We start from the raw sequence: 24,573 nt of genomic DNA on the forward strand, positions 1-24,573 counted from the left end.
GGTGTGGGATACTCAGGGACATGGCCAAGGTAAGGAAGGCTGAAAAACGACCACCTTTGAACAAGAAACATAAGATAAAACATCAAGACTGGGCCAAGAAATATCTTAAGACTGATTTTTCGAAGGTTTAATGGACTGATGAAATGCAAGTGACTCTTGATGGGCCAGATGGATGGGCCCGAGGCTGGATCAGTAAAAAGCAGAGAGCTCCACTCCGACTCAGATGCCAGCAAGGTGGAGGTGGGGTACTGGTATGAGCTGGTATCATCAAAGATGAACTTGTGGGAACTTTTCGGGTTGAGGATGGAGTGAAGCTCAACTCCCAGACCTACTGCCAGTTTCTGGAAGACACCTTCTTCAAGCAGTGGTACAGAAAGAAGTCGGTATCGTTCAAGAAAAACATGATTTTCATGCAGGACAACGCTCCATCACATGCATCCAAATACTCCACAGCGTGGCTGGCCAGTAAGGGTCTAAAAGAAGAAAAAATGATGACATGGCCCCCTTGTTCACCTGATCTGAACCCCTTAGAGAACCTGTGGTCCCTCATAAAATGTGAGATCTACAGGGAGGGAAAACAGTACACCTCTCTGAACAGTGTCTGGGAGGCTGTGGTGTCTGCTGCACGCAATGTTGATCGTAAACAGATCAAGCAACTGACAGAATCTATGGATGGAAGGCTTTTGAGTGTCATCGTAAAGAAAGGTGGCTGTATTGGTCACTGATTTGTTTTTGGTTTTGTTTTTGAATGTCAGAAATGTTTATTTCTAAATTTTGTTATATTGGTTTACGTGGTGAAAATAAACAAGTGAGTTTTTTATTAAGTTGCCTAATAATTCTGCACAGTAATAGTTACCTGCACAAACAGATATCCTGCTAAGATAGCCAAATCTAAAAAAAAAACCACTCCAACTTCCAAAAATATTAAGCTTTGATATTTAGGAGTATTTTGGGTTGATTGAGAACATAGTTGTTGTTTAATAATAAAAAGAATCCTCTCAAATACAACTTGCCTAATAATTCTGCACACACTGTATATCGGGAGCATCAGTGCAGCAGCATCATTCGTTTCTCAAGATGGCAACATTGACCCCCATGAATCTTTGGCTGATTATTTGGTGATTAATTAGTATCTACAGTGAATTACTCAGCAATTACAATGGGACTAATACGTATGTTGTGTAGCTGTGAGGGTAAGGAATTAAAGTCTGGGTCAAATATAGGTTCCTTGGGAGTTCAGGGCTTAATGGCCAGTCTATGAAGTCACTTAAACCATCACAGAACTTCCACCCATACACACGCACACACCCCCAAAGATCATATTAGAATGAACTCTCCATGGACCCCTGCAGCTTTGCACCACAGTGAGTATGCAAATGAGGCAGACTGCTGAGTATTGCAATAATATACACTAAACTCACACACATACACATACACACGTTCGTTTAAGGACAGGACAGTGTTGTCCTCCCAGTAACCTTCTCATTTTCTTCTCTCCCCTGCTCTTCATCCTGTTCTCTCTCTCTCTCTCTCTCTCTCTCTCTCTCTCTCTCACTCACTCACAAACACACACTGCGTCCCTCCCTCCCTCCCTCGTTCTCTCTCTCTCTCTCTCTCTCTCTCTCTCACACACACTTCCTTTCTAGGTCAGGTTCGAGCGTGCGCCTCTCTCTGCTGTCTGCTCCAATCTGCCCAGCTAAAGCTGATCCCAACCTCAGACAATACAGAAAGAGAACGAGAGAGATAGAAAGAGAGGGAGAGCAAGCAGAAGAAGCACACAAGGGAGGGGGGAAAAAAGATAGAGAGAGAAAAATAGGTGAAGAAAAGGCAGAAAAAGCAAGAGAAAGGAAGAGGCAGAACCAGGGAGAGGGAGAGAGAGAAGGACAGAGAGAGAGAGAAAGATAGAGAAATGGGTTAGGCAAGCGTAGCATGGGCTGAGGGGCGGGGTGTAGCAAGCTACTGGGATTGTGTAACACCCTGTCCTATTTTGTTCAGTAAAGACACACGATGCTCCAACACACACACACACACACACACAAACACACACACACACAAGCAATCATTTATATACTTTATTTGATTGCACACGCAGAATAAATATCAGCAGGATGTTTCACATGTTTCACAGCTCATTGGTTCATTATATATACAGGGTGCCAGCCTATCGCAATGGTCTATGCGGCAAGTACTACCAAACTATTCATCGTTTCGGACCTAGTAAACCCCTTCTTCGCAATTGTAGTGAGTAGTATGCAGTGGTGAGTACTTACTGACAGTAGTCAAAAGAGGAAACCAGTCACATGGTGTTGAGTGGTCAAGGCTTATTGATGCGTAAGGGTAAGAAAGGATATCCATTGTAGTCTGAACCAACAGAAAGGCTACTGTGGCTTCCTGTAGTTCAATGGGCTGCATAGCTGCAAACTGGTGCAAAGTGTTCATGCTAACTATTGTATTGTTGGGCACATTGCTGGGCAATGTTCTGCCCAGAGCAAGGAATGACTGGGAATGGCTGTTTCTAAGTTTAATGGGTCTATGAGCAGGAACTACATATTCTTTAAATGTAACAGACCGTTGACCTTCTCAATGATTCCTTGCCCTCGTCCACTGTGAGGGTGTCTGTCCAGTGCCTTGACTTTAAGCAGGTCAAACGTGTGCTCCGCTGGACTTGTAGATGATCAGCCAGCCCCATGTTCATAAAGTTTCCAGCCACTCCTGTATCACAGAAAGATTCTGAACCCCAGGAGGAAGAAAAGCAAGAGACACACTTTCCTCAGATGCCCCAGGAGCAGGAGATCCTTTCATGACCACAGCACAGGCATAACTGCATGGGTTCAGGCTTAGAATGGGCTGTTTAGTCAGAGAAAGCTGACTCTTTGGGTCCTTATTCTCACACAGCCTAGATACATAAACTGTTGAAAGTCAATGGCAAAATAAACTTACAATAAACTGAGGGGCATGGCGGTTAATAGGTTACCTCCAGAATAGCCATATGAACTAAGGAGGCTCCAGAGGTGGGAGCAGAGAGATTACCTATGAGGCTTTCTGGTCAACCACTGGCTGGGCTTTAACTGAGGGCACAAGGTGTTGAAGAAAACCCTGAACTAGTGTTAGTTCTTTTATCTATTGGTCTTAATTGACCAGACGTTCTTCCAAACCTGCTAGATCCATGTTTGATCCAAGTCTTCTGCAAACCAGACCTGGAAATACAGAATCCAAGTGCAGGTGTTTATTGCCTAGATTCTGGTTACACCTAGCAATCAAAGTACTGTGGGCTGATCCAAATACCAGAGTAATCATGAAAAAATCAAAAGTCAAAAAGCATGATAGAAAGCAACAGAAATTACAGTAATAAGGTAATTAATTAATTAACCCAACTGATGAGTGCATTACATAGGCAAGCTGCAGCAGAGCTGAGGCATAACATGGTAAACACTGGGAAGAGAGCGACCTTCTCAGGTGAAGAGGAAGATCACCAGGACCATCATTGACAGGACCATTTTGTCAGTTAGGTCTGTTTTTCTGTGGTTTTCCTACAAAGTCATGACATTTTTGTTCAGAAAATATATGAAAACTAACACACACACACACACACACACACACACACAACTCCTGCTTTCAGTATGCAAGGCGCCCTTACAGTGTGGAACAAACACACCAAACCCCCGGCCCTTCAAAGACAGAGCTAATCTCACTCGTGCTCACAGCCGATGCTAATTCAGTCATTGGGAATTCACAGCCACACTGCGCAACACTGCTTCACTGGCTCACATGAAGAGCGTTGGTGTAAGTCTGTGCTGCGGAAAAGCTACACTGCTTTACACCGGAGCTTCTTCGATCCTCAATACCCAGGACAATGGAGGAAGAACAATATACAATAGTCTAGTAGGTAAAACAGTTAAGCTAACATAATTTGCATTAATCTCAAATAATTGGTTAAATAAAACAATATTTAAAAAACAGCAGAATAAATAGAACATTATGCTAATACATTTTCCAATCTTTTTTTAGTGGGTGCAAACCCCATCATGAGCAGGCAGGTAAAATGCTTTTGATCATTAATTGTTTTTTGGTTTATCATTTTTTTGTGCTACTAATTGTAACTTACATCACACCTTACGTGTTCATATGCCAGGTATGTTAGTAGAACTATTAGTTAAGGCATAACTAGTTAGGCTAACTTAGCACCTGTTTTTTTTTTTTAGCTAATGTTAGTCGTGTTAAAGCGCCGTACAAATATAAACTGAATTGTGAATTAGTTAGTAAAGCATTGTTCTGTTCATGGAATAATCTTTGACCATTGCTTAGAAACATGAGTCTCCTGTCAATGGAAAAATATTCATTTCAGTCGCGCGTAACAATTACTTGCTTATATAAGCAAATGTCATTGACTTCACTCTCTGTTGCTTAGTAATGCCACTCACATTTTGCATTTTGGTCCACATCCAGCTGATGTTGTGAGCTGTGATATTTAATATAAATTCTAATAAGTGCATTGTGGGAGATTGTAGTGCTCTCAAAATCCCACTTTACAATTCAGACATAAAAATGGTGCCCTAAAACGGAAACAGGGAGCCATTTCAGTCATTGCTACACACACATGCGTTTAGCAGGCCGAGTTTTCCCCATAAGGGGGTGCTGTTAGCACTTAAGTTGCTTTTTCGCAACAGTTGTGCTTTGTATGCATAAATGAGATTACAAGTCCTGCCATGTTTTGTAACTTGAATTATAGAACTTCGAAACTGCATTAATTCTGCATTAAGACAATTTTGACTGCAAACTGCTTTAAGAGAAGTTTACACTGTATGACTGTCATTGTGATAATGCTGTCACAGACAAAAATTATGAATGTTTTTACTAAGAATCCGTAAATGCACAGTGTACATTGGACTTTACTGGCCCATTTAAACATGTTATCCACAGTGATACTTATGATACTGGATGTATGCCATTCCAATTTTTTGTTATGGTATACGATTTTGATATAATCCTATTTATAATTCGCTTGTTCAAAAATGTTCAAAACTAAATTAAAATCTACAATCAACAGGACTGATATATCACTATTACCAGAGAAGAGCAGACTTATCAGCAGAAAGTGGTATAGGTTTTGGTTGCTTTGGTGCGTTCTTTAAAGGGTTAATGAGTTGATTAGTCGCCAATCAATCAGCACTCAGTAGCTGTGCGGCTAGCATTCTAGCGCCCAAAACTAATTGCAGAATAGTGAAAGACACTGCTGAGATATATAGCTGCCTTCACACAGACTCTTCCTTACAGGTGCCAAACATTTATTTATTATATATTATTGTGCATTTAGTCAGATGTTTACACATTTATTAATGTATATCTAGTTTGTGACTTTGGTTGGGTTGAAAATTTTACAAACCCATTAAACTCTGTATTTTGCCAGAATTAAACATACTTTTTTTCCTTTTTGTGGTAGGCTTGTGGTAAAAATGATAATCTCTGCTTTTATTGGTTGGTTTATGTCACTGTGACGGCCCACAGCAACAGAAACAAGAACCGAAACAAACAAAAAAAATTTAATTATTCTCAAATCTTGCAACCTAGTACAGAGCCCCTAGGACGAGGTGAATTATTCTTTTTTTAGGTAAGAAAGTGGTGAACACCCGATACTATGTGGTGAGCACCAGATACTAAGTGGTGAGCACCAGATACTATGTAGTGAGCACCAGATACTACCAAATGAGCACTTCTTGCACTTGGGTGAGCACAGTCTTGCAGGTATGCTGTAGCTAAATGGATACTGAGTTTATTGAAGTGTACTTTCAGCTAGGTCTCAAATATAAAGACATAACATTTATTCTTGCTAATTGTCATGGACACATTATCACTGAGAGACAAAAAGCATTTAAAAGACAAAGGGTCTGTTTCGTCAAAAGAACTACAGTAACATAGACAACATAATTGTATTAATTCAACAACAACTGCGAAGCTCAGGTCAGCTCCATGGTTACAGGTGGATGCATATAAAATGTCAAGAAAATGGTTTGCAAGTGAAGAAAGAAGACGTTCCTAATCTGATACTGTTCATTCTGGAAAGGCAGTCATCCCATTTCCAGATGCCTGTTATCTTTAGATGCATACTTGTTGCCAAGGGCCGATGATAAAGAAAAGAATGGCTCATAAAGAAAAAATGGCTCAAGATTCTGAGACAGATTTTGAAGCAATCTTAACGATGAAATGACATTATTTAATAAATAATAAAAATAAAAATACCATGAGGAAAAAGTGGCAAAGCAAAACCGACTTTACTGCATAACACTTTTCTCTTAACCCACAGTCCAATTCTCTTAACCTTAACTATACTGCATTTCACTGCACAGTGGTTTTAATATGGCAAGCGTAAATGTTCTCTACATCTATAACTTTTTTTTAGATTATTATTATTTTAATTGTTATTATTATTAAGTTACCTCTGTAGTTTAAGCAACCTACAAAATTACTATAATGTAAAAAGGAACTTAAAACCTGCAAATTGCTGTAACCAATCTTGCTGAGTAAGTAGCTAGTAACTTTAATGCTACTTTTTTATTGTGAACTGTTATAGTTAACAAACATTAGCTATTAGCCCAGAGCTAACGGTAGAAGCAGGAGGTTTCTTTTTGTAGCAAAACCATTTTGCACTACTATTTAATCTACTTTCACCAAGTCTAACATATATTTTGTAGCCTTCTAGCTAGCTAAGTTAGATAATGTTAGCTAGCTAGCTAACTATATCTGTCAAAGGCAGCCTACATTTATATCACAAATGGTCTTTATAGCTGTCTAAACAAGCATAGAGTAGCATGGAGGAATCCAGTGAAAATTGTTACTGTTTATGGACATACACTGTCCTGGTGTATCTGATGCTCACCACATAGTATCAGGTGCTCACCACATAGTATCAGGTGCTCAACACATAGTATCTGGTGCTCACCTGATAGTATCGGGTGCTCACCACATTGTATCGGGAGCTCACCACATTCTTACCTAAAAAAAAAAAAGTACACCATGTTCCTTCAGAGGCTCTCCTTCATAGTGTTGCTTTCCTCTCTGGGTCTCAGTGTCCAGTCATCACAGAGTATGGTTAGCTAGCTAAAGAGCTTTTACTCTTGTCAGCTGCTTCAGAGGCTTCCACAATACAGTCCTCTGGTGCAGTGAACCACAGTGGTGCTTGCTCCTGTCACCCGACGCTTTCTCTGTCCGGCCCAGCATCAGTTTGTAGGAGGGCAGCATCTCTAATAATCACAGTGTTGCTTGTTCCATTCCAAAGCTAGCTTTTAGCTTCTGATCAGCCATTCTCCCTTCTATGGTTTGCATGTCATTAGTTTTTAGATACCAACAAACCTTTCAGGCTGATTCTATAGCTCTGTTTTACTGAGCTTTACTTATTTATCAACCATGCCGAGGAAAATAGGGTACCATTAATCTGGAGGCTCTCAAGGACATTTGCTAATTTCATAAAATTGACAGTAATGTAATGAAACATAGCAAATGAGTGTTTAGATGATGTGTAACACGGCAGGGGAAAATGATGCTGTTTCAAAGACTTCAAAGACTATCAGTATGGACAACTGTTTTTTACCTGAACAGCAGTGATTATGATATGGCTATGTTAATACAGTGGTGGCTCAGCGGTTAGAGCGCCGGGATATCGATAACAGGGTTGTGGGTTCGATTCCCGGGCTCGGCAAGCTGCCACTGTTGGGCCCTTGAGCAAGGCCCTTTACCCTCTCTGCTCCCCGGGCGCTGGAGTTGGCTGCCCACCGCTCTGGGTGTGTGTGTGTACTCACTGCCCCTAACACATGTGTGTGTGTGAGTGTGTGTTCACTACCAGATGGGTTAAATGCGGAGGACACATTTCGCTGTACAGTGTACAGTGACAAATACGTGCACCACCACCTAAGTGCACCTAAACTGTTCTTCTACGTACACTGAAGAATGATCATGCTCTAACATTTACACCATTAAAAATAGATTTCAGTATTTGCCTGATACAACAGACACACACACTAACACTTGAGCGCACACACACCCATATGCCTCCTCACATGCACATAATATTGGAGGGATAGCTTTTTAGCGTTATTTGAAAAGAGATCTTATTGCCTCTCATAGTGTTTTATCCTTTCATTCTTCTAAATTCTTAAATCCCTTCTTTTATGTTATTTATTCGGCATCTCTCCTTTCAGACTACAGGTGCTTCTTCTCGCAGCATGATGTAATTCAATTGTAATGCCAAACATCAAACGACCATGCAGTCGTCATGTTTCAGAAACACGCTCTTCAAAGCCTTTGGCATCTCTTTGCATCAGAGTGTTTGAGTGTGAGGCTAAAAAGTTGGCCCTGAGCATCAGTCTGGGGAAAGATAGCATTCATTTTTAAAAGAATAAAGTACAGATGCTGAACCACTCGTGTTCGTCTTTAGCCTTTTGACTCTGTTGTGGGGCATCGTGGAACGACGTGACCTTGCACACGTCAGAGTGAATTCTCTAGCACGCACAGACACACACATTTCTCTCTGTAGCTCTCTGAAATTCTAATTAGCATCACAGCAATGTTGGGACTCTTTTTAACACCATGATATTGGAAGCCTGTTGTCCTGTTATCAATTGTTGACTATAAATATAAACAAAAATATATCCCTATCTCCACTTACTCGCTTAATCTCCCTCAAATCAAACCCTGGATATACATCTAGCACATACCTCCTTCACAATGCCCCTAATGCAGCATCACTGGGAGTGTTTAAACATGCTTGGATGAGTATCCCTTATTCCCTTTCTCAGCTTATCCCCTATCTCCCTCAAATTAAACCCTGATTATATATCTAGCATCTAGCGTTCTTCGAAATACCCCTTTTTTGCATTAGGAGCATTTTGAAGGAAGCACATGCTAGATGTATAATCAGGGTTTGATTTGAGGGAGATCGCAGGAGCAAAGGGAACCTATCCTGTCTCCCTCAAATCAAACCCTGACTGTCATCTAGCATTCCACATTCCACTTTTGAAATACAACTAATCTAACATTATTGTCCATGCTTAAACATGCTTGGAGGAGAGCACTAACTGACTGGAGAATAGTATCACTTGCTCCCTATCTCCACTCTTATTTGGGTCTTTATTATAGTCTTTATTATAGTGTACTATAAATAATGAATAAATATTGCTATTTGCTGTCAGGAATTTGCAGATTAATTAATTATTATTATTATTATTGTTGTTGTTGTTGTTGTTGTTGTTATTATTATTATTATTATTATTATTATTATTATTTTAACCCAATTTCCAATTTCTAGTCGCTAGCTACACCATTAAAAAAATAATGTAAAGAACATGTAAAGTCATTTTCTGGCAGCAGGGGTGTAAAAATGAGGCAATTATTTGGCAGTTTGTACTGACATTTTCTAGCACTCCTGCTGAAAGAACAAATATATATATATACCTCAGCTTAGTTGACATTTTGACGGTGATTACTACCCAAACTACCCAAAGCACACAGCCAACCATACCAAAATGTCTCTTAGACAATATACACACAGTGATAATGCTTAATAAAATTACTACTAAACTTCTTTTGTTTCTAACTAAAAAGTATCATGGGAGCACTTGCTTAAAATATTTCTTTAGTCTATAGTCACACATTGAACATGCAGTTATATCAGCATTATGAATTATGAAATTATGAAAATTGTATTACTTTTGTAATAAATACTTTTTATTTTGCAGTTAGTTTTGTTAAAATGTACAAGCTGTTAAAACAGAATGTTTTCCACTTATATATGATTTTCTTGTAAATAACACATTTCATTTTCTTGTTCTTTTCTTCTTGTAAATTGTAATTGTGTCATTGTAAATTTTATATATATATATATATATATATATATATATATATATTTTTTTTTACAGTGTAAGCCTCATACACACACCCTTATCAAGAAGGGGTGGACATGGACATGCTTCAACACGCTTGGAGGAGAGCGCCAACTCCCAGTCCTGTTATGTCAGTTACCACGCGCCTGCGCTGATTAGCATTAGCAGAGTGATAAGGGAGAGCCAGAGAGCCATCCACAGAGAGAGAGCAAGGCCAGTTGTGCTCTCTGGGACTCCCAGTCACAGAAGGATGTGGCAACACTGGGAATCAAATGAATGATCTCCTGACAGTATTGACAGCATTTATACAACCCTATCACCTCCTTCCCGTAGTGGTAACAGGCAGAGCTACGTTTTCCTCACTCCCCTGCAATTTCAGTAGTGTAAGTTAATCTGCCTGCCTTAACTCCAAACATTAACCTGCTGACAGAATGAAACCCACTGATTTCCCTGTTCTGTCTCTATTATAGTGCTAGGAGGATGTTAACTGGTGTAGCTAATGTGATTATCACATGACCCCTCAATCTTTTGGAGAATTGTTGTGATGGTTTGATTGCATTCAGTGACAAGAGAGATAACTCAAGTATCGGGGGGTGCAACCATCATTTCAGAGAACACTGCAGCAGAGTTTAATGCAGGGGGGCTTTACAATCTCTCTTGCTTACATATGACTTTAGACATGGTGCTAATAGGTTTATGTTTATGTGCTCCAGAGAGTCCTATTCTATTGGCAATACTGTTCTACAGGAACTAGACAAGCTGTGTGTGTGTCTGATCTGATCTATAGATCTGTGATCAACTGAGTCGTATTAGTGGGAGAGTGCATGTGTGGTGTACACTTAGAAAAGCAGTATAGGCCTGCACACTGTGGAGAACAGTTTACTGACATGGTATGGGTTAATTTATCCCCTTAAAGGGAGTTCTAAAATCAATACAAAGTTATTTCTGATTATAGGACATTTCCATTACTAGGAAACTATGATAAATCATTTTTATTATAGTGGAATTGATCTCTTCCAGGATTACAATGCCCCCATCCACATGGTTTAATAAGTATGAAAATTATGTAAATCATGTGCTAAAGTCTTCAGAGTCACCAGGCCTCAAACCAATTAAACACTTATGAAAGATTTCGAACAGCATTCTTCACCAATACAAACAAAACACCAACTGAGGGAATATCTTTTGGAAGAACGGCGCTCCATGCTGCCAGTAACAGTGCCTGAGACTCGTACAATCTAATCCACAGTTGCCCAACACCTTCCTATGTCACTGCCTGATGCCAGGTGTGGGCTAGAGGGGTACATGGGCAGAACATGGGTTGGCCATATAAAGCTAACTCAACATAGGTTCATTAACCCCCTAGACCCTGTAGCTCACACCTCTCCACTCTTTTATAGCTACAATACTGTGACAGCATTTCCATAGGCCCTAAAACAGAACCTTGTGGAACTCCACAAGATATGCGAAATCAAATTGCTACAAAAAAAATCCCAATTGTGTCTGTATAAGAATTAATAAGCCTATGAACATGGACTGTGCGTGATTGCCACCTAACCATGTGTCTATACAGCAAAATGACCGTACAGACACTGTGTTCAGTCACAACCCATGTGTTTCGGACAGAGGTATCGACATCACATGATCTATAAGACTGAATTCGAATCAATTGCAACCTCTGGCCACTGAGTGGCATCGCGTTAAGAGAGTTAGGAGGTAAGCTCATCCATGGAAAATAGGTTCTAGCCTGAGAACCAAAAAGAGTCTTGTATAACCACGTCTGGCGAGTACCACGGTACAGAACAACAGTGCCATCCAGTGGCTAGACGTGGGAATGCACGGCAGGGTCTTGTCTGTCTCTATTGGTTGCGGGTGTGTTTCTCTGTTTTTCTGTCGGAGTTTGTGTGCACTGCTTGTTGCCGTTTCTGCTTGGGAATGTGTGTTTGGATGACCTTCTATAGTGTTCGCTGTCTCTCCACTCCCACACACGCACACGTACTCCAGTCTTTGTGGAGTATTTATGTGTCCTTCTGTAGGACTGAATTCTCCTGCGCTAAACAACCCAGTCGAACCCAGTCGAACCCAGTTGTACCTTGTACCTTAACTTCAGGTTGCAAAAGATAATGTTTTTCCTCCTTTTCTTTTCTAAAAACTTTTTTGGTAGCTTTTTTCTTTTTTCCATTAATAACAGCTTGAACAGATTTCCATAAAAACGTCCAAACATTCGTGTTGTTCATTATTATGGGGATGCTACCTTATTTCAATGTTACTTTACTAAATGGTTAATAATATTATAAACTGAATCATATTTCTGCACTTTCTTTTACTTTCATTAAAAATAAAAATACATAAAAATACATTATCCACATATTATTATATTTGCCCCAAAATAAATAAAGGAATTAAAAATTTCACATTAAACATGAAAATAGTTTCCCCGTCATGTATTTAGCTCATTTAGTCAAATACATCCATTTTGCAAAACTGTAAACATAAGTTCGCTGTTGGATCCTTAAGCAAGGCCCTTCACCCTCTCTGCTCCCCGTGCGCCGCAGCAATGGCTGCCCACCGCTCCGAGCACATGGGCTCACAGTCACTGTGTGTGTTTCACTGCACGAATGGGTTAAAGGCGGAAGCCAGATTCCATCTGTGTCCAACAATAATGGTGCATATGGTTGTCTTGTCTTGTCTTGCTACATGACATAGCTAGCACTATTAGCTTTATGCTATTATACTCAAAACACAAACTTCCACCCTGATAGGACTACATTTATATGGGGTCCTTGGGTAATTCTCTCCTTATGGGCTCCTCTGTAATTAAATCCCATCCAGATTGACTATGTCTGTGTTTTTCTCCCTTGTCCTCTGAGAAGATTACAGGCTGAAAACTTAGCAGGCGTTACAGTATTTGTACATTATATATTACATTATATATTATATATTACAGTGCATTGTGGAATTGTCAGAGTGCATTGAAAATTCAGCACTTTGTTTTTGGACACCACCTGTAGTAGTAGTGCACTATACAGTGAATAGGGGACAGTTTCAGGCCCAGCTTCTGTGTTTTTTTTCTAGGGGAGATGTTGCTTCAAGTTGGGAAAAAAGGTTCTTGGCCACTGCTGCACACCGTATTTAGTCTCAGCATTCCTTCAGTGGATATTAAACAATTACCTAATCACTAAAAACACTTTATGAAACAAAAACTTTCTGTAATGAAAATGAAAAGAGATTGCTATTGGGACCAGAGCGTCTTTGGCCGTGTGAACGCAGCTGTTGTGAAACATATTGAACTCGGTCAGCCTTTGGTGTTTTATATAAATATGTACGTGAGTATAACTATGTATGTAAATAAAATCCTAGCTGTTATGAGGCCGAGGAGAAAAGGAAGTAAATTCGAATTGTTCACTTTTTGTGTTTTTTTGGGGGGTGTTATAAGCTTAGGTGTCTTAAGCAGTGACCCTGTAATCAGGAGATGATGGCCGCTTTGATCCCCGGTGATGCCACAGCCATCCATGCCTGGAAACATAAATAGCTTTGCTCTCTCTGAGCGGGATGGTAAGCTATCCCTCACCCCTAACCACTCAGGGTAATAGAATTGACAGTTTGCGCACTCCTCCAAGTGCGACCAGCTATCCAATGATGCTGCGGCAGTTTGAAAAGATGGGTGGCTGACTCAGGCCAAGCACATGCTAGCCTTCATCCTCCCCGTGTTGATGGCATCGCTAGTCAGTAGAAAGAAATTTGCTGGAAAAAAATTGTTCCTTAACAATAGATTTCATTGATCTTACAATATGAAGTTAAAAGGACAAGAACTAAATTACTTAGGTTTAATAAACTCTATAACAAAATTAGTTTTTTACATTTTTCATGTTCACTTTGTGTCCCCATTTTTACTGTTTTTGAGTTTTTGACATAATTTGAACAGAAATATTTAATTCAATTCAATGCAATTCAATTCAAAATGTATTTATATAGAGCTTTTCACAACAAATGTTGTCACAAAGCGCTTTACACAGGTCCAGGTCCTTATGAGCAAGCACCACAATGGAGGTGGTAGCGACAGTGGCAAGGAAAAAACCCCTCATGGATGAAACCTTGGAAGAAACCAAGACTCAGTCCGAAGAACCCATCTTCCTTAGGTCGCCCACACAGCACAGACAAACAAACAAATAACATTACAATTGTGATCACAAACATGAATGTCATGATAAAACCATTTTATTTTTATACAATTTTATATTATTTCATATATTATATATTTATTATATAATTATCTGTAACAAAACCTTTGCGTTTTGTTAGGAAGCAATAATAAATACCCAAAATACTGTGATTAAATAAAAATGCCATGTAGAAAAGTAAGGACCATGTCCAATCTAGATATATACAGCTTAAAATAACAGTCTAAAATTTGTAATCTGACCTTTTATTCCCATTGCATATGTTTACTGGGACTGATTTACACCCTCTAGGCTGCAAAAGCCAAGTATATATATATATATATATATATACAAGGTTAAAAAATTACAATATGAAGCTTCAGTTCAGGCAACGTTGGCCTGAAATTAGTTTTTAACATTTTTGGGGATTTTCTAAAAAATCAACAAAGGCTCAGAAATATCCATACAGCACACCTGTATGCAGCAACAGTATAGTCAGCTCATGTGTTGCAGTGCACATAAGTGTTTTCGAAAGTGTGTACATGCAGTATGTGTGTTTATGTAAATTAGTGCAGCTGATGTGTCCTTGTGCCTGCCTGAAGGAGCTGAAGGTCTAGATTGGATTATGATGATCATGAGTGAGGGTAAATGACCTCCACACACCTGGGCTCACCGGTCACCATAACCCAGCACTTCCAGATACGGGAGACCAGCCGCTTTCCATTCAGCAACTTTCCATTTCCATACGAGCTTAGATACAACATTTCTATTCCAAGGTCATGTGGAAGAGGCAGTTCAGTGAGAAAACTAATTTACAGAATTCCCTGTAAATTCTCTGTAAATTCCCCCAGTTTCCATATGGACTGATCTACTGCATCCCCAAATGTCAAATAAAAAGCAATGCTTAAATGTAAGATGGCTTGTGCAGTGAGTTAGGCCTGCAGTTGATACAGTGCTATTTAATGGCACCGAAGCTTTTACTTGCAATTTTACTCTGTCATTGCCACTCCGGGTCCGCAACACTGCTACTGCACTATGTAACTCTGGTGGAGCTGCAGGAGACCTCTTACGAAAATTGTGCAATTCTGCGTGAGCTGTATTTGTGTAAGGTCCTGTAAAATCACCCTACTGTCTCAATCCACATGCTTCTTTAACTTCAGATGGTTGTGCTGTATCCCTGCTTGCCAACAAATGCAGGTGCTGCTCAAAGCACAAATTTGTTTTTACAGCAGTGGTGTAAAAGTGAAATACACTCCCCCAACTGTAGCAGCAAAATATACTAATTCCCACATAATACTGCTTTAAACCAAAACAACAAAATCTATAAAACTATAAACAATGTAAAAGAGCAAATCTCTACCAGCAGAAGCTTATTTTCCAGTTGATTTCAACACTATGGTTTTACTATTCATTCTAATTCTTGCTCACGAGCCCCCCTAGTGGTGGGCTGAGTTAATACCGGATAGTAAAGTCTATACCTCAGTGCAATGTGATTTTGTGATCTTTAATTTGTTCGTTGCTAACTCCCATCTGCAGGTTAGGACTCCCCCAGTAATCTGTGACCCCAGACTGGGAGGCTCTTAAACAGACTGTGGCCTTGCGAGATTCAGGCTTATGATCTCCTCGCTCCTGACCAGCAGACAGTTAGACTGTTGTGCCTTTTAAGCTTTAAAGATTATGCCATATAAAAGCACACTGTCCTGCACAGAAATGTAGATGGTTTAACAGCTCTCAGGTGGTGCAACTGTTTCCAGAACTCTTTGCTTGTCACGAGACAGGAGATCATACAGTGGTATGCAAAAGTTTGGGCACGTCTGGTCCAAATTTCTGTTACTGCACTGTAATCCTACATTTCTCTTAGGAATCACACCTGTTTAGACCTGTTTTGCTTTTAGACAACCACCAGCTTGTACCTCCATTCCAGATGTTTTTCATTTTTCATTGTTTTTGACATAGTGTCAAAATTCCATGATGAATGGACCAATTGAAATGATTCAAAATGATTACAATCTTTTTACATTTTCTTTTTTTAAGAAGGTTTTTTGATCGTCCTGTAAAGTTGCCAATTTGTATAACAGGGGCGATATACAAAGTAATGACTAAAAAGCCTTTGCCCATTGTTACTTAAGTACTAATAGCGGCCTCATGTGTTTTTTATCAAATGACAAACGGATCCCTAATATACAGTATTGTGGTACAAAGGCTAGTGTGTGATGTCAGCAATTATTCACCACCTCCAGAGCTTGCCTTTTCCTTACTCTATGGCCTACACTATATGGACAAAAGTATTAGGACACATGCTCATTCATTTCTTCCAAAATCAAAGGTATTCAAAAGAGTGTATCCTCCATTTGCTGGATTAACAGTATCAGGGAAGGCTTTCTACTGAATTTTGGAGCACTGCTATGAGTATTTGTGAGACCAGGATGTTAGATGATTACCAACTCCCCCACTCATCCAAAACGTACTGGTTGGAGCACCATCAAACCGTCATTCCAGAGAACACAGTTCCACTACTCCACAGCTCAATGCTGGGGGGCTTTATATCCCTCTAGCCCATGGCTGGCATTAGACATGGTGCCAGTATGTTCATGTTTATCTGCTCCAGAGAGTCTTATTCTATTGACAGTACTTCTCTACAGAGACTAGACAAGCTGTGTGTTTGTGCATTTGCACATCTGTGTCAGCCATGGTTGCTACTGAAAGTAGCTGAATGCATTCATTAGTGAGGGTGTCCACAGACATTTGCACCTACAGTGTATATGCAGCAATAAGAGCGTAATTCCGGTGTGTGTGAGTGTGTGTGTGTGTGTGTGTGTGTGTGTGTGTTAGAAGTCACAGCAATTACAGTACTGTAATTACGGTATGCATTTGCTATGCAGCAGATTCATCATTCATGGCTTTTGCTGAGAGATTGCTCTTTCTGCATCACTGTGGTGGTATTTAATGTCTGCTGCATATATTCATTTGAATGAGGGGGATTTGAGCTTTGTGGACAATACACCCTGTCTCGTAAATGTAAAAAGTGTAGAATAAGCAGGGGAGAAGAGCAAGGAGGATGAAAAGGTTGAGTGAGAGAGAGAAGGGGAGAGAGAGTGGACGGCAGAAGACAAGAGAGGTGAAGAGAAGGTGGAGGCTTCTCTGACGTTGCTGACTCAGGCCTATTCCAGAAAAGTGTTGATTTCCACTCCATTTCTCAGCCTGCTTTGTAATTCTAATGAGAGGAGGGAAGACTGGCAGAGGGTTCAGGGGGATGGAGAGAGATTGTGTGGGTGTGTGTGCGTGTGTGCATGTGTATGTGCGAGACAGAGAGAGAGAAAGAGAGAGAGAGAGAGAGAGAGAGAGAGAGAGAGAGAGAGAGAGAGAGAGAAAGCAGATTGAATATCGACTGACTCTAGGCTGTCCAGTGCAGACAAGCAGAAGCGCACTGACTCATCATCAGTGAGCTGTGCCAGCATTGGTAAAAGGATAGACAGAGTCAGGAGAACGAGGAGGAGGAGGAGGATGAGGAGGAGGAGGAAAGAGAGATGGACAGAGGAAGGAGGTATAGTAGAAGAAGCAGGAGAGAACAGCTTAGGTTGGCTTTATCTGGTGAAACATTTAAATATAGGCCCATATCCCACATTTTCCAGACCCACATTAGGACCCGCCCCATTAACATGATGTCCCCAGACTGGGAAGCTCTAGCCCATGGAGTACCAAGGCCTTGCCGGGATTTAAGCAGGCAGTTAGACTGTTTTTATTTAGGAGCTATGAGATCACACCCATATAAAACACTGTTTTAAGTGAATTTACTCTTTCTGTTCAGTCTTAGAAACAGATACGCTACATGGCCAAATGTTTGTGGACATCCCTTCTAATGAATGCATTCAGCTACTTTAAGTTGCACCCCTTGCTGCTACAGACGTGCACACAGCTTGTCTAATCCCTATAGAGTAGTACTGCCAATAGAAAAGGACTCTCTGGAGCAGATAAACATGAACCTATTGGCAACATGCCTAATGCCAGGCATGGGCTAGAGAAGTATAAAGCTCTGTGAAGCAGAGGACGTGTGTTCTCTGGAATGATGGTGGTGCTCCATGCAGTGCTTTCGGAATGAGTCGATTAGTTGGGGCATAAAGTGGGGTGGCGATCATCCTCAGCAAATGTCTCAATACTTCTGTAGGGTTTAACACTTCTAGAGTGGCAAAGCCGCCTAACTGCCTGCTTGTCAAGAGACAGGAGGTCATACAGTGGTATGCAAAGGTTTGGGCACCCCTAGTGAAATTTTCTGTTTGGGCGTTTTGACTTATGTCTTAACTTATTAGAATTTAGTTGCAACTGGATAGTGATTGGCCCACGCAAGCCACAAAATGACTCATTAAAAAAAAGAAAGAAACTGCACTGATGTTGGACAGAATCATTCATCTCAAAAAGTACATGTAACTGAGTTAGCTGTGCTATTTAAATAATATAAAGTGACATAGGGGGAGGATTAATTGCATATTATACATGTCGTCCCCCCTGTCTACCCTTTCGTGGACATGTATGTATACCTATACATACCAGTATACCAGTATGGCCTACAGTTTAAAGAAGTGGGCATGGGACAGGTTGGTCAACGGTTCGATCCCCTGGACCAGTTGGGGGATTGAAGGAACACTGCTTTCTCCTTCCTCAACATTCATGGCTGGCTGCCCATCGTTCTGGGGGTGTGTGTTCACCGCCCATAATCACAACTGTGTGTGTCTGTGTTCACTGCCATAGGTGGGTTAAATGCGGAGGCTAAATTCGGTTGCATTGCTGTACAGTGGCCATGAAGAATGATCTTAATTTAAAAAAAAATAAGAGAGAGTGAAGAGACGTAGTAACACAGGAGAGTGCTAAAAGGATGATTAGTGTACACAGAGTTAAATAAACCACTGTGCAATGTTATGATAAACTGATGTTTATGCACTTTATGTGAAATAATTCCATAACATTGAAACCACCTGATCAACAGCATGGGAGCAACTATAAAACCCACCACCAGATGGAGACATGTTAAACAATAGACACATTTGAACAATTCTGCCTACTCGTCTAATGTGCTTTGAGGCATTTCCCACTGCAATATTTGATGTGAAACACCAGAGTATGTGATATACTCTAAAGGCAGTATATACCTTGGCTTCATTAGCCAAGAGATGCCTTCATTAGCCACAAGACTGCACGTCCAGTTGATTGCAGTTGTTAAAAAATGCAAGTAAAGGCTGGGGTAGCAACACACCGGCAAGAGGGACCACTTTAAATGTACATTTATTTAAAAATAATTAAATACAAAGAAATCACAAGACGCAATGCAGAAGGACAGCAAGACAGCAAGACAGCAAGACAACAAGACAACAAGGCAGCAAGGCAGCAAGGCAGCAAGACAGCAAGACAGCAAGACAACAAGGCAGCAAGGCAGCAAGGCAGCAAGACAACAAGGCAGCAAGGCAGCAAGGCAGCAAGACAGCAAGACAACAAGGCAGCAAGGCAGCAAGGCAGCAAGACAACAAGGCAGCAAGGCAGCAAGGCAGCAAGGCAGCAAGACAACAAGGCAGCAAGGCAGCAACGTCCCGTTTCAGACGCGCCCCTTGTGAACCAATTCAGGAAATGTCGTAGAGGAAGCAAGGTTTTGTGGAGGTCGTAGTGGCACAGAGTTTGGGCCATGATTTAGTTTAGGAGCTGAACATTTACACGTGCACGGAACTGAAGGTAGGTCTGTTTAAACTAGCTGCTGTATGCTGTAATCCTGCTGTAAATTATTGTTTATGGCGTTAATACGTGCGGCCTTGCAGGTGCAACGTCAGCGGTGCTCTTAAAATAGGCTTTTCTTTTTAAGACATTATTGTTACTATCATAATCATAATTATTATTATTATTATTATTATTATTATTACAGGTATACTACTACTACTACTACTACTAATAATAATAATAATAATATATATTTTCTGCCGTTGTTAAGTAGCGTTAGTAGTAGATGGGGAGCCGGCTCTTTGGCGAAACGGCTTGTTGGGATTTCAGCGTTAGAACGTATCTAGCTACCTACCTAGTGCTAGTGCTACGTTATCTAGCCAGCGGCAGCTAACTTCCCTAACTTCCTTTACTTCTTTATTCTGGAAGCTCTCTTAACTATAAACCACAAACTCGGTTGATCTGCTGTAGTTGAAAGTAAACCGATACCACGTTGCATCTGTTTTTTTTATGATTATTACAGTCAGGAAGATCATCTCTGGATGAGACTTTCTAAAACGCCTAATTTTTCTTAAACACCGCGAGTCTAACTTATCACTTAACACGAGAGTCCTCTGCCAAGTGGACGAGCCTGTAATAGAAAGGAGACCGATTTCAGTTACTCTGTTTGTTCTCCATATAAACCCACTGTAAGGAACAGGCTTCCCTTCATTGCTTTATTTTTAGACTGCAGTTTCATCCATTTGGCTGTGCAGAGGGCTCAGGATCAGTGAGAGGTGTTGGGGGCTTACAGGTCATTGTTTAAGCTGGTACTTTAAACCAGGGTTAGCTCTTTTTCTTTAGGATGGGTTACAATGGAAAGAAAACAGATTGTATGTGTATATATATTATTATATATATTAATAATAATAATAATATATATATAATGTGTGTGTGTGTGTGTGTGTGTATGTATGTATGTATGTATGTATATGTCAATCTGACATAGGATCTTACCGAGCATATACACCCTGAAATGTGTGTGTGTGTTTATTTTGATATATAGATTCTTGACTCATTGTAGTAAGTGAGCTATTTATCTATAGGGCACGGTATTATCTATTTATAATGATTTTTTTTTATAACTTACATTTTATAACTTTATACTGTAACACCCTTAATATTGTATGATATTACTGTGCTGTATTGTGTAACTGCTACTGGCTTCTAAATTTCCTTCAGGATCAATTATCTATCTGTCTGTCTGTCTATGTAAAGCTTTTTCAGGATGGATGGATTTTTCATTTGAAATGAACCTTAAAAATGGAAAATGTGTAATTTCAGTGCAGATAAGGCTGAAAACTAAATACGAGTGACATGCTATTACTTAGTTAGTTTCTATATGTTTTGTTACCTTAAACTGAAGCGTGTTGAAGTGCTAGACGTTTAGTCACGTCCTTCAACCCTGGTCATAAGACAGGCGATGACAGCTGAAGCCAGACCAAGTAAGGCCTGAACTGACTGCACAGTGTTGATGCAAGGTTACAGGCTGTGTGCTTGGGTTTCTCTTGGAGTGTTCTGCATCTGACTTGAAGAAAGGAAGTGTTGGTAACGTCTTTACCATTTGGTAAACAGTGAGGTGCGCCACAGCCTAAAATTGTTCATCTCTGAACATTGAGAATTTTAGAAGCAACTAGCTGAGCAGCTTTGGGGTTTTATTAGTGCCAGACACAGTTAAGAAAACAGCAGCATATAACTTGTATGATTGTATTGTGTAATTTCAGTCCTTTAAATTAATTAATTAATTAAATGCTTACTCCAAAAAGTTAAGTATCTCTTTTTAAGTTTTGCTCTTAGCAATGTCCTCTGAACCAGTTTCCTCCCAACAGTCCACCAATCTTTGGTAAACGGTCTCAGATTAGCAATGTTAACTAACCTTTATGACTGTCTTCAGGATGGAGGACAACCTGATTGAAGACAAGGCAGCTTTTTACTCTAAGGCGGAGCATTACTGGAAAGATGTCCCGCCCACGGTGGATGGCATGCTTGGAGGTTATGGCAGCATTTCTAGCATTGATATCAACGGTTCCAAGAAGTTCCTTCAGAAATTCCTTGGGGTGAGGGATCACTGAATGTTTATATGCATGGATGATGTTGAATTAGGAGACTGTGTCATATTCATTTTTCATTATTCATTATCTGGGGCAGGTATGTTTTGAGTAAAGCTGAAATTACACTCAACATTAACGTAGCTTGAGAGGGGGGGGGAAATGTTCCACATAGAAAAATTCATACATTTGATTCCTTACCCATAATGTAGTTGATCAACCAAGAAATTAGAGGATAATATAGAGAATAACCATGCTGCACTGGTACAAACATAAAGAGGCAAATGTGGAAACCAAGCATGGTGAATTAACAATATAGATATAGATAGATACAGATATGTATGTATGTATGTATGTATGTGTGTGTGTAAACGCTGGTGAGCAACAGCACTGTCCCCTTTCCATTTCTCACTTTCTACCCCCCTGTTCCCTTTTCCTCAGGAGGGTAAGGGTAAGACCAGACCAGGTTGTGCACTAGACTGCGGGGCAGGAATCGGCCGCATCACCAAGCGTCTCCTCCTGCCCCTCTTCCGGACCGTAGATTTGGTGGATGTTACGCAAGAGTTCCTGGACAAAGCCCGCTCCTACCTTGGCGAAGAGGGGAAGAGAGTGGAAAACTACTTCTGCTGCGGCCTACAGGATTTCCAGCCTCAGCCAGAACGTTACGACGTCATCTGGATCCAGTGGGTCATCGGTATGGCACAAAAAGTATTACCATTAGAAACTCTTTATTTTATAAATGTCTTCTAAGAAACATATTCATGTAATTCATAGAAACTGGGCATTCATTACCACAGTTGGTTTTAATTACTTTTATTGTCTTAGTTTATACAGTTTATACTTTATATTTTGTCAGAATTTCATAGATAGACCAATGCAAAAGCATTCGCTACAAAAGGTTTGTGTGATAGTGTAGAAAAACCCATTATCTGGGTAGTAAGTGTTTATTTACTCAGTAAAACATTAGAAAAATAATATTAGTAAAAATACTAATCGCATGCATACAAAAAGTAGTGGTTTTACATTCACAATGTTCATTAAAACATCCCCAAAGCTTTTATTGTGTGACTTATAAAATTGCTTTTATAAATTGTGCTTAGGTGCCTCTGCACAGTACTGTATGTGTATGTACATAGCAAGTAAACACAGTTGGACATTTACATTCACTTGACGTGACTAATGTCTAACAGTCTAACTAACAGTTTAAAAAAAATTATCCACCCTCCCTTTCTATCCAGGTCACCTGACTGATGACCACCTGATAGAGTTCCTGAGGCGCTGTCGTGGTGCCCTGCGTCCTGATGGTCTGATTGTGATAAAGGATAATGTTGCCTACGAAGGTGTGGTGCCCGACGAGGTTGACAGCAGTGTGTGCAGAGACTTGCAGGTAGTGCACCACCTAGTGGCTAAAGCTGGACTCACCGTTGTCCATGAGGAACAGCAACAGAACTTTCCTGAAGAGATCTACCAGGTCCACATGATCGCTCTTAGATAGGAACCATGCGAGTGAGTAACTGAGCCAGTGTTTTAAGAGAAACTCTGTATGAGCCATATTAACTCTGTACAAGGTTGTTGCTTACTGCCGGTGTCGCTGCTGTTTCTGATGATGCACAAGACCGGAAAAGCATCAGTATGTGCCTGCGTCAAAGTGTGGGACGTTTTCAGGGCTCCTGTGGACTGCTGTAAAGAAGATATGTCAGGATACAGTAGTTGGGGGTACAACATCTTCGGCCTTTAGCACCTTTCAAGGCACTGTGCGCTTTGGATCCAACAAGTTCTGGGTTATGAAAGTGCTTTTTGTGCATTGATTGGATTGCATTGATAAGACTGTATTTTAAATTTAAGCCAGCCCAAATTTAACTCCCGTGTGTGCTTGTGTTGGATTGACTTGTCTGGGTGAATGTTTGTTCATAACTTATTTAGACTTGTGTATGCATGCAGTGTTTACAATGAATTGAGTGTGTGTGTGTGTGTGTATGAAATAAATAGCTTTGTATAAATGGTTAGTCATGTCTTCTATTTTGTCAAAGGGCCAGATAATGAAAAAGGAATAAACCACAAAGAATAGTGTATTCAGTTATATAAGGAATAATGCAAGGTTTGAAAATGGTAATATAATTATTAATTTAGTCTGTTTTGGAACATAATTCTGCACAAATATTAAACATGTTTAAACATGTTTAAGCTGTCTAGAAACTGCAACTGGAACTGCAATTTAAAGAAACTGCGACTCAATCCAGATGACCTTGAAACTGCAAATTGAACTTCGAAGAAGTGTGTGAAGTATGTGTACTAATACGACGAGTACTAATGTGGAGCACACCTGAAGCCTGATACTGTAACATTATCAGCTTATGTAGTGAAGGTGCTGTCCCCAGCTACATACCATTAACACACACCACTGACTTAAATTCAGTCTGCATTTAGTACTGAAGGCCAAAGTAAACATTTAAGTGTGCAGAGGTCTCTTAGGACAATGGGATCCATCATTATAAAAGCAGAGCTGTGAACAATTCTGCACATCATGGATCTGAGCTGGACTTTTCTCAAAACAAATTCTTATGAAGATTTAATTTATAAATAATAAAAAAAACAATTAAGACAGAATATTAAGAATATTTGTGAATTTATCAAGACACTTTATGGTTTTCTTATGTAACCTTAAGAAAGTTATTATTCTTAAAACCTATCACTTTTCTTGGCCATCTTCTTTATTATCTTTTATTATCTATTTTCTTTTTAAGGATAATCATC

At 40.0% G+C, this 24,573-nt stretch overlaps 1 protein-coding gene across 1 annotated transcript; it reads left to right on the top strand.

The window, feature by feature from the left end:
• The first annotated feature begins 19,661 nt into the window (after positions 1–19,661).
• Positions 19,662–23,792, top strand: ntmt1 (N-terminal Xaa-Pro-Lys N-methyltransferase 1). Its single transcript, XM_072692811.1, has 4 exons — positions 19,662–19,750; positions 21,666–21,828; positions 22,261–22,513; positions 23,058–23,792. The coding sequence occupies exons 2-4, from the start codon at positions 21,667–21,669 to the stop codon at positions 23,312–23,314; spliced, it is 672 nt and encodes a 223-aa protein (XP_072548912.1). The 5' UTR covers positions 19,662–19,750; position 21,666; the 3' UTR covers positions 23,315–23,792.
• Positions 23,793–24,573: the final 781 nt, after the last annotated feature.

This window comes from Salminus brasiliensis, chromosome 1 (assembly GCF_030463535.1).
Source record: "Salminus brasiliensis chromosome 1, fSalBra1.hap2, whole genome shotgun sequence".
Classification (NCBI taxonomy): Eukaryota; Metazoa; Chordata; class Actinopteri; order Characiformes; family Bryconidae; genus Salminus; species Salminus brasiliensis.